At 52.2% G+C, this 10171-nt stretch overlaps 1 protein-coding gene across 2 annotated transcripts in view; it reads right to left on the bottom strand.

Annotated features, from left to right (window-relative positions):
* ass1 (argininosuccinate synthase 1) overlaps positions 1-10024 on the bottom strand; it is a 21760-nt gene extending 11736 nt beyond the window's left edge. Inside the window, exons 1-8 of one of the 2 annotated variants that reach the window (XM_047050970.1) lie at positions 9922-10024; positions 9126-9247; positions 7518-7586; positions 7175-7363; positions 6878-6934; positions 6613-6687; positions 6202-6272; positions 5771-5801 (exon numbers count right to left, since the gene is read on the bottom strand). In XM_047050970.1, coding sequence (XP_046906926.1) covers positions 5771-5801; positions 6202-6272; positions 6613-6687; positions 6878-6934; positions 7175-7363; positions 7518-7586; positions 9126-9239 — 606 coding nt within the window. In that variant the 5' untranslated portion in view covers positions 9240-9247; positions 9922-10024. The remainder of the gene's footprint in view (positions 1-5770; positions 5802-6201; positions 6273-6612; positions 6688-6877; positions 6935-7174; positions 7364-7517; positions 7587-9125; positions 9248-9921) is intronic. The other variant, XM_047050971.1, reaches the window with a different exon arrangement.
* Between the last annotated feature and the right edge of the window lie 147 nt (positions 10025-10171).

Raw genomic sequence — 10171 nt, 5'->3', positions numbered from 1 at the left:
TCCCGTGTGATGATGGACGTTTGTCGCTGCCAGTTGGTGAGCTGCTGCAGTGTGTGCCGGGGGCCTGAGGCGCGTGTGTCCGCCAGAGCGTACAGCGCTCCTACCAATCACACGGCATTAGCCCCAGACGAAGGCCCATGTCTCCTCAGCTGAGCTCAATTGCAGGGGAACTATGCAAAATAACCACCGGGTGCATTTAAATGGAAACCTTTACCAGACAGAGACATCATCATGCAATAACTAACCTCCCTTCGGCTCTGTCTTCCCAGGCTGCTTTCAAATCACTTTCCTTCCTTTTAACTAAACACACAAATTGCCTCGACGGACACAGTCTCTCTCTTTTATTTTCTGCTTCAGCGCCTTGAAAGATGCCGTTTAGAAGCAGTAGTCATTGTGAGCGGGCTGAGAGATGTCTGGTCCGTGGAGAGCCAGAATGTTAAGGTCTACACAATGAGGGACATACTCTATCCCAACACTCTAACCCATACACTATCCACTAACACTAACCCTGGAATGAGACATACTCCACTAACACTAACCCTGGAATGAGACATACTCCACTACACACTAACACTAACCCTGGAAAGTGCTTGAATATGTCAAGTACACAACTAGCAACTCCTATACAACTTCTCAAACAGAATCAACAAAATCCCTCCGACCCACAATGTCTTCCAGCCATGTATGGCATCAATATGAACAGCATGTTCTTGCAGCATTGAACCCCCCCCACCTCCCCAAAAAAGAAAATAATAAACATTAATTAATAAAAACATACGCAAGACAAATGCACCTGGTTAGGGTTAACCCTGACCCTGTACCTGTAAAGGTCGACGAGTGAATGTGACACAAACACACAAAGAGAGGGAGCGGAAAAATCAAGAGAGAGAACAGGGTGTCCAGAGACCAATACAGCCCCCCGGGGGGTGGTCCTGTCCCAAGGCTGGAAGGAAGGGGGGAGAAAACGGAGAGAAAGAAAGAGGGCGTTGGTGTCAAATGGTGCGTGAAGCGGCCATCATGTTGTGGTGCACCTCTCCCCCCAATCCTCCTCATTGTTGTGGCTGTGAGCAGCTGAATGAAGACAGGACACAGCCGGGGCTGCAACTTAAACTGAGGACATTTCTATCTTCCGCACGTTAGCTGCCTCATTGCCTTTCAATCCCCATGAAGCTCTGAGAGAGAGGGAGGGAGGGGGAGAGAGAGGGAGAGTAGGAGAGAGAGGGAGGGAGGGGGAGAGAGAGGGAGAGTAGGAGAGAGAGGGAGGGGGAGAGAGAGGGAGAGTAGGAGAGAGAGGGAGGGAGGGGGAGAGAGAGGGAGAGTAGGAGAGAGAGGGAGGGAGGGGGAGAGAGAGGGAGAGTAGGAGAGAGAGGGGGGGGGGGGGGGGGAGAGAGGGAGAGTAGGAGAGAGAGGGAAGGGGAGAGAGAGTAGGAGAGAGAGGGAGGGGGAGAGAGAGTAGGAGAGAGAGGGGGGGGGGGGAGAGAGGGAGAGTAGGAGAGAGAGGGAGGGAGGGGGAGAGAGAGGGAGAGTAGGAGAGAGAGGGAGGGAGGGGGAGAGAGAGGGAGAGTAGGAGAGAGAGGGGGGGAGGGGGATAGAGAGGGAGAGTAGGAGAGAGAGGGAGGGAGGGGGAGAGAGAGGGAGAGTAGGAGAGAGAGGGGGGGGTGAACCCCCTCTGGCCTATTGGGTTGGAAATGACACTAAAATCATGACGACTGAAGTTGAGCATTTAATATTACGTCTATGTAAACATGGTAAGAAGAAATAAAAGAATATGCTGCATGTGAGGGTTAGGATTAGCAGGGTTAGGGTTAGCAGGGTTAGGGTTAGCAGGGTTAGGGTTAGCAGCGAGGAGGACTGGCTGATGGGCCTGCTGTTCCACAGGAAGTGGCACACAGTCAGAAACGACAAACAACTAGTGTTCAGGATATCCCCCAGACAAGAGGACAGGAAGAGTTAGAGGACAGGAAGTAAAACTGAGTACACACTGGATGCTTTTCTCTCGCTTTCCCTCTCCTTTTCTCACACACACTACCCTTGCAGCCCTAACCCTAACCCTTCCGCCATGCGTCCATCAACACCAACCAGCAGAGAACAACTCTGAACAAGGTTTCATCTCCTGAGCGCGACGAGGAGGTTGGTCACACTCCTTCATTCTTGTACAATAGCGGGTTGCCAGGTTTGTGATCAAAGGCTACTGGTGTTTACCTCACAACAACACCCCCCTCATGCCAAGCCGTCTCTGGGCAGCAGCCTGACAGGTCATTAAGACAGAGGATGTCCTAATGAGGGACGAGCTTCACACTGCCTCCGGACACTGGGATCTCAGGAGAGACAAGGGTGGAGATGGGGGGTGTTGGAGGGGAGATGGGGGGTGGAGATGGGGGTAGGGTGGAGATGGGGAGTGTTGGAGGGGAGATGGGGGGTGGAGATGGGGGTAGGGTGGAGATGGGGGGTGTTGGAGGGGAGATGGGGGGTGGAGATGGGGGGTAGGGTGGAGATAGGGAGTGTTGGAGGGGAGATGGGGGGTGGAGATGGGGGGTAGGGTGGAGATGGGGGGTGTTGGAGGGGAGATGGGGGGTGGAGAAGGGGGTGTTGGAGGGGAAATGGGGAGTGGAGATGGGGGTAGGGTGGAGATGGGGGGTGTTGGAGTGGAGATGGGGGTAGGGTGGAGATGGGGGGTGTTGGAGTGGAGAAGGGGGTGGAGATGGGGGGTGTTGGAGGGGAGATGGGTGGTGGAGATGGGGGTGTTGGAGGGGAGATGGGGGTGGAGATGGGGGGTAGGGTGGAGATGGGGGGTGTTGGAGGGGAGATGGGGTGTGGAGATGGGGGTAGGGTGGAGATGGGGGGGTGTTGGAGGGGAAACAGTATGAATGGCTGGTCTCTTCTCTGCTCAGCCTGCAGGCAGTAACCAGACTCCCAGAGGAGCAGCACTGTGCTACAAACTGCTGACCCCTGTGAGGCCCTGCTGGACACGCTGGTGTTGCTCTGTGAGGCCCTGCTGGACATGCTGGTGTTGCCCTGTGAGGCCCTGCTGGTGTTGCCCTGCTGGACATGCTGGTGATGCTCTATGAGGCCCTGCTGGACACGCTGGTGTTGCTCTGTGAGGCCCTGCTGGACACCCTGGTGTTGCTCTGTGAGGCCCTGCTGGACACGCTGGTGTTGCTCTGTGAGGCCCTGCTGGACACATGCTGGTGTTGCCCTGTGAGGTCCTGCTGGACACGCTGGTGTTGCTCTGTGAGGCCCTGCTGGACACCCTGGTGTTGCTCTGTGAGGCCCTGCTGGACACATCCTGGTGTTGCTCTGTGAGGCCCTGCTGGTGTTGCCCTACTGGACACATGCTGGTGTTGCTCTATGAGGCCCTGCTGGACACGCTGGTGTTGCTCTGTGAGGCCCTGCTGGACACATGCTGGTGTTGCCCTGTGAGGTCCTGCTGGACACGCTGGTGTTGCTCTGTGAGGCCCTGCTGGACACCCTGGTGTTGCTCTGTGAGGCCCTGCTGGACACATCCTGGTGTTGCTCTGTGAGGCCCTGCTGGTGTTGCCCTACTGGACACATGCTGGTGTTGCTCTATGAGGCCCTGCTGGACACGCTGGTGTTTCTCTGTGAGGCCCTGCTGGACACGCTGGTGTTGCTCTGTGAGGCCCTGCTGGACACGCTGGTGTTGCCCTGTGAGGCCCTGCTGGACATGCTGGTGTTGCCCTGTGAGACCCTGCTGGTGTTGCCCTGTGAGGCCCTGCTGGTGTTGCCCTGCTGGACACGCTGGTATTTGCTCCAGTGTCGGATAAGAGATAGTGATGCATGCACTAGTTAAGGCATACTATTTATTTATTTATTAAAACAACACGTTATCCCGGATTATCCCTAGATGGAAATGTCTTAAAAAGAATGGGAGAGATGTTTACAATGACCCCTGATAAGATCATAACCTTTAATCTAATTCTGTCAACTTCTAGAAGACTTGATATTGATATATGGAGGAATGCTTGTAGGCTGATTAATACATGCAAATTACTGAATAATTACAGTCTGTTCAAGCTTACAAATATCATATCACACTGGCTAATGTATTCAAATCCCTTTAGAACTTTTATATCCCCCCCCCACCACCATAAATATTTCATCGCTTTTACACCCATTGATAAATTCATTGTGTCTTAGAAACAAACTGAACAAACCCCATGAATGAACCCAATTACTACAGCACTGTCATCGGTCCACACCGGTTGGCTATTGAGTTGTTCCTTTTCAGGGTGCATTCCTGCGGGTCTGGGGATGGGGGGGGCGAGGGTTACAGTGGGGCCGGAATGGGGCTCCTTGCGCCCCCCTGGCTCCCTGCCCCCGTGCTCTGCGACGCTCCTCTATCTGCCCGCCACCTTTGTACTTTACTGTTACTGGTGACACGCTGGTGTCACGGTGTCACGCTGAAATGGGTCCCCTCCCACGTTGCAGCCCGCGGCAGCGCAACCTCTGAGACAATGAACGGCCGGGAGGGGAGTCTATGGAGGGGCGGGGGGGTGCGATGCCCTAACCCTTCCCCCCCGCTCCCATGAAATCAGGAATTACGCAAGGCGTTTCTGACGACAAGTCAGAGTCTGTGTGTCCCTGCATCTTCCCAGGACCAGTGGTTGCAGGGGGGAGAGATGAGGGAGGGAGGAGGGAGGGAGAGATGAAGGAGGGATGAGGGAGGGATGAGAGATGAGGGAGGGGGGAGGGAGAGGAGGGAGAGATGAGGGAGGGAGGAGGGGATGAGGGAGGGAGAGATGAGGGAGGGAGGAGGGGATGAGGGAGGGAGAGATGAGGGAGGGGGGAGGGAGAGGAGGGAGAGATGAGGGAGGGAGGAGGGGATGAGGGAGGGAGAGATGAGGGAGGGAGGAGGGGATGAGGGAGGGAGAGATGAGGGAGGGAGGAGGGACAGATGAGGGAGGAGAGATGAGGGAGGGAGGAGGGAGAGATGAGGGAGGAGAGATGAGGGAGGGAGGGAGAGATGAGGGAGGGAGGAGGGGATGAGGGAGGGAGAGATGAGGGAGGGAGGAGGGGATGAGGGAGGGAGAGATGAGGGAGGGAGGAGGGGATGAGGGAGGGAGAGATGAGGGAGGGAGGAGGGTGGGAGAGATGAGGGATGAGGGAGGGAGGGAGACGGACGGAGGGGAATGTGAGGGTGTCTGGGAGATCTTTCCCTGACCCCTACGCCAGATCAAACTCTCTCTGTCCTGTGCCGTGGGGGGGGTGAGGCTGGTCTTGTGTGTGTTAGGCTAGACTGGTGTGATTCTGCTTTGTTGACTCCTGTGATTGGCCAATCACTGCCATCCTCCCAGTTCAACACGAGCACACCAGCACTGGACCAGTCTGGCACTGGTCTGGTTTACCCCAACCCTGACCAGCCAGCATCAACCCTGACCAGCCATCCAGCCAGCATCAACCCTGATCAGCCAGCATCAACCCTGACCAGCCAGCATCAACCCTGACCAGCCAGCATCAACCCTGATCAGCCAGCATCAACCCTGACCAGCCAGCATCAACCCTGATCAGCCAGCATCAACCCTGACCAGCCGGCATCAACCCTGACCAGCCAGCATCAACCCTGACCAGCCAGCATCAACACTGACCAGCCAGCATCAACACTGACCAGCCAGCATCAACCCTGACCAGCCAGCATCAACCCTGACCAGCCAGCATCAACCCTGACCAGCCAACATCAACCCTGACCAGCCAACATCAACCCTGACCAGCCAGCATCAACCCTGGAGAGCAGTGAGAGAGGAAGCTGCCTTACCTTGGGATTTTCTAGTATTCCAGACTCGTAGCTGTTGAAAACAAAAGGGTAGATTATTAAATGGTAACCACAATCCTTACTACTCATAGATATGAGAAACTGTAGCAATTACCGCATGTGAGGTGAGTGTGTGGGGTGAGTGTGTGAGGTGAGCGTGTGGGATGAGCATGTGAGGTGAGTGTGTGAGGTGAGCGTGTGAGGTGAGCGTGTGAGGTGAGCGTGTGAGGTGAGCGTGTGGGGTGAGCGTGTGAGGTGAGCGTGCAAGGTGAGCGTGCGAGGTGAGTGTGTGAGGTGAGCGTGTGGGATGAGCATGTGAGGTGAGTGTGTGAGGTGAGCGTGTGAGGTGAGCGTGTGGGGTGAGCGTGTGAGGTGAGCGTGTGGGGTGAGCGTGAGGTGAGCGTGCAAGGTGAGTGTGCGAGGTGAGCTCCCACCTGATGTGCATGAGGTTGGCGTCCATGCTCCAGGGCGCCTTGGGAGTAACAGGCACGGGGATGCCATGTTTCTGAGCAGGAAACACATTTACTGAAGACCAGTTTCAATGGAGACGTCTGTCTGCTACTCTCAGAACATTCTAAACATTCACCTCCTGCTGATTGTGCTGCACTGCCTGTAAAATGTAAAGACCTCACTCGGATGAAAATGCTCTTCTACAGGCAAACGTTTTACACCATAAGCACCATTCCTTCCAACCTGTTTACTGACTGAGGAAGGAGGGCGCACACTGACACAGCATCGCCCTCTAGAGGGCAGGCTGGGGACTGACACACTCAACCGGTGTGCAGGTGTGTGTGAGTATATGTGTGTGTGTGTATGAGCATGTGGGTGAGATCATAAAGTGTTACCTCAGCGTACTCCATCAAATCCTTTCTCCCACGGAAACGATTATAGAACTCAGGAATCCTCCAAGGAGCAATGATCTGAGGGAGGGATAGAGGTGGGAGGGAGACAGACAGAATGATCAACCGTTATCAGTCTGTTAGATAGAGTACTTTATTCATCTCCGAAGGGAAATTAAGTTGTCATAGCAGCCGGTATATTTGAATACAATAAAATACAATACATTAACATTACGTTAACAGTCCATCTCGGTACATTCTAACCCCTCACCTTGACCTCGGGGTACAGGGCATAGCAGGTGAGTTCAAACCGGATCTGGTCGTTACCCTGGAAAACAAGAACGATTAACACTTAAACAATACAAGACCACAAAATCAATCCAGTTTGACAGGATCATCAAGCCAAACTTTCCTGACCCATCAGAACCACATTCAGTAAGAGCAGAAATCCCAACTTGGTGGTGACTGTCTCCATCTAGTGGTCTAATAGCAGCACTGCACTTCCACAGCAGTAAACTGCAGCTGCTGCAGTCCTCCCCATCCCCATGACCCCACCCCGACCTCTCACCTTTCCCGTAGCCCCGTGGGAGACGTACTGGGCGCCCTCACGGCGGGCAATCTGCACCTGGCGGCGGGCAATGCAGGGCCGTGCTATGGAGGTGCCCAGCAGGTAGCGGTCCTCGTAGATGGCACTGGCCTGGACTGATGGCCAGATGAACTCCTCCACAAACTCTTCCCGCAGGTCCTCTATGAACACCTGCAGGTCCGTGCACACACCTGGTCACACCTGGTCTCCACATGGCCACACCTGGTCTCCACATGGCCACACCTGGTCTCCACATGGCCACACCTGGTCTCCACATGGCCACACCTGGTCTCCACATGGTCACACCTAGTCTACGCTCGCTCACCTTCGTGGCTCCGAGGGACTCGGCCTTCTTGCGTGCAGCCACAAAGTCCTCCTCCTGTCCGATATCAGCCTGCAGGGCGAGACGCACAGCTGGATTAACATGTAGTCATTTAGCAGACGCTCTTATCCAGAGAGACTTACAGTAAGTACAGGGACATTCTCCCCCAGGCAAGTAGGGTGAAGTGCCTTGCCCAAGGACACAACGACATTTGGCACAGCCGGGAATCGAACAAACAGCCTTCTGATTAATAGCCCGATTCCTTAACCGCTCAGCCATTTGACCCCCATTCCTCCTGTACTTCTGATATCCACCATTATTATATATTCCACTACTATCCTGTCCTTCCTGTATGAACTATTTGTGTGTGCGTCACTTTGGCAAAAAGGGTCGGCCAACTGAATAAAATGGAAATTGGATTGATTTGAAGTGCTGTCAACACCACCACACACACGGATCCTTACGTGCATGAACCATTACAGACGACCACTTTGACTCCATATTTAATGTGTTTACTGAGAGATCACTTACATTCCTCTTTGACCCTGTTGCTATGGTTCCAGACCACCTTAATATTAAATCTGTAAACAGCTCTCAACACAGAGCCTATGGGAGAGACGTGACTGTGACCATAGTGAAGTGGTGAAGGGCAGGACACTACAAGGAGAATCCATCATGGTTCAGCAGATATCCTTGCACGTTCTCAGACGCTACAATATTTAATGTATCCGCAAGTTCTGGTCTCCACCTTCCCTTGTTTCTGCTGCACTGCACAAGGCACACAAGCTCTCCGATAACATTCATTCATTTTAATCATGTATTCATTTGTCCATGCACTGAAGAAAGGTATTCCAGTTTAATATTTAGGTCATATCTGGTAACTCATGAACTCAGTCTGGAATGTTTCAACCAGTTTTAGATAGCAGGACACAGACGGGTAAGATCAGTTTTCCTGGGTTAGTCCTCACCAGAGGACATGTTTGGGCCAGACATGGAAACAACAGTCTACACATAAAAACAAGGTAATCTGTTTTTTTCTTCTTCTTGGAACTCTTTGAAGCCGCCCACTTAACATAGCTGAGCTGGGTGTTACGATGCGTCTGAGGGACTTCCAGCTCGTGCATGTGTGTGGCTGCCTGGTTTGAGGTGTCTCTCTGCCACAAAACAAGAGAACATTTCTGCAGGAGCGACAGGAGAGCAGGGACGACCACCAGATCATCTCAAACCCAACCAGGCTTCAGGGGATGTCTGTCTCTGCCATGAATGACCAGTTAGACAAGAGGAAAATATCTACATGCACTGCAGTTCTGAACTGGACAGCGGGGTAAAAGTTAATCCAGAGAGCTTTGCTGGTATTATGCCGTCAGTAGGCTGGGCTTGGAACTCGTAACTGCAATAAAAGCATCACTGACTGCTGATGTGGAGGTTAATAAATACACGTTTTCTGGGTTAATAAATACACGTTTTCGATACCAACACTAGTTACTCATGGATGTAAAATGAGATGAACTATTTAAACACTAACAACTAGGCTTGTGAACCACAACTGGCACACACACACAGATCTGTTGCAGACACACACTCACACGCACCTGTTGCAGACACACACACCTGTCCTCTCACCAAGTATGTGATGACGTCGTATCCTTCCTCCTTGAGCCAGACGAGAATGCAGGAAGTGTCCAGTCCGCCGCTGTACGCCAGAACCACCGTGCCTTTGGACATGCTGCCGGCTGCACAACACGAGCCACGCATCAGCTGACCTCAACAAAGCCGTTAACACACCCAGAACGCATACACCCAGCACGCGAACCGGATCACCTGTTGCTCACTTGTAGCTACTTTGTGTTAAAAATCGGGGAATGACAGTGTCAACTCCAGCCAATCCGTTATAAAGGAGAAGTTTACAATGTAAAACCCCTACATGGATAGATACAGCTTTGAAAGATTACATTTTGTATTAGCCTGTATGCGTCAGCGTAAACGAATTTGGTTTTGTAAGTGTGCGGAGACTGGTAACGGATGTGTGTAGAAACAGTATCGGATTGATGGCACACAGAGACAGAAGTGCTGGTGTTCGTTAGTGGCACACTAAATGCACATGCTACAATAACCAAAGGCTGGCTGTAGATGAAAATCAGTGGCACCATCTTAGATTGTAGTTCGAGCAGAAAATGTTATCGTTCGACCGTGGATGTCATAAACATACTGAGAAAGACATCACTATCACTAATAATTATTTTTGCTAGCTAGTAGCTAAGGACTTAGCTGACACTAACTATTCATGAATATCTCTCGAATTATTCGGTCAGTTAAATGTTTGTGATTTTTGCTCGAACAGTAAAATGAAATATAAAGAATGCTGTCAAAACAACTAAAGACAATTCTATAAACGTAGGTTACTCACATTATTGCGCTTTATCAATGCTGAGACTGACTGCTTTACGGAGACGAAGCTCGAGCTTGTGTAGCGAGGAGAGTTGGAGCGTGTGTTAGTATGTTTAGAACAGCCAATCAAAGCCTGCGTCTTCCTAGGGGCGTGGTCGACGTGAATGCAACCGCAAAGTGATCATCAAATCAGTTTGTCAACTGATTTCTGATTTCTTTAGAATAGACACAATTTGATTGTCTATGGAACACGCGGTAAGCTCTTACTA

The sequence above is a fragment of the Hypomesus transpacificus genome, unplaced genomic scaffold, assembly GCF_021917145.1.
Source record: "Hypomesus transpacificus isolate Combined female unplaced genomic scaffold, fHypTra1 scaffold_133, whole genome shotgun sequence".
NCBI classification, from domain to species: domain Eukaryota; kingdom Metazoa; phylum Chordata; class Actinopteri; order Osmeriformes; family Osmeridae; genus Hypomesus; species Hypomesus transpacificus.
This window is presented reverse-complemented; position numbering and strand designations above follow the sequence as displayed.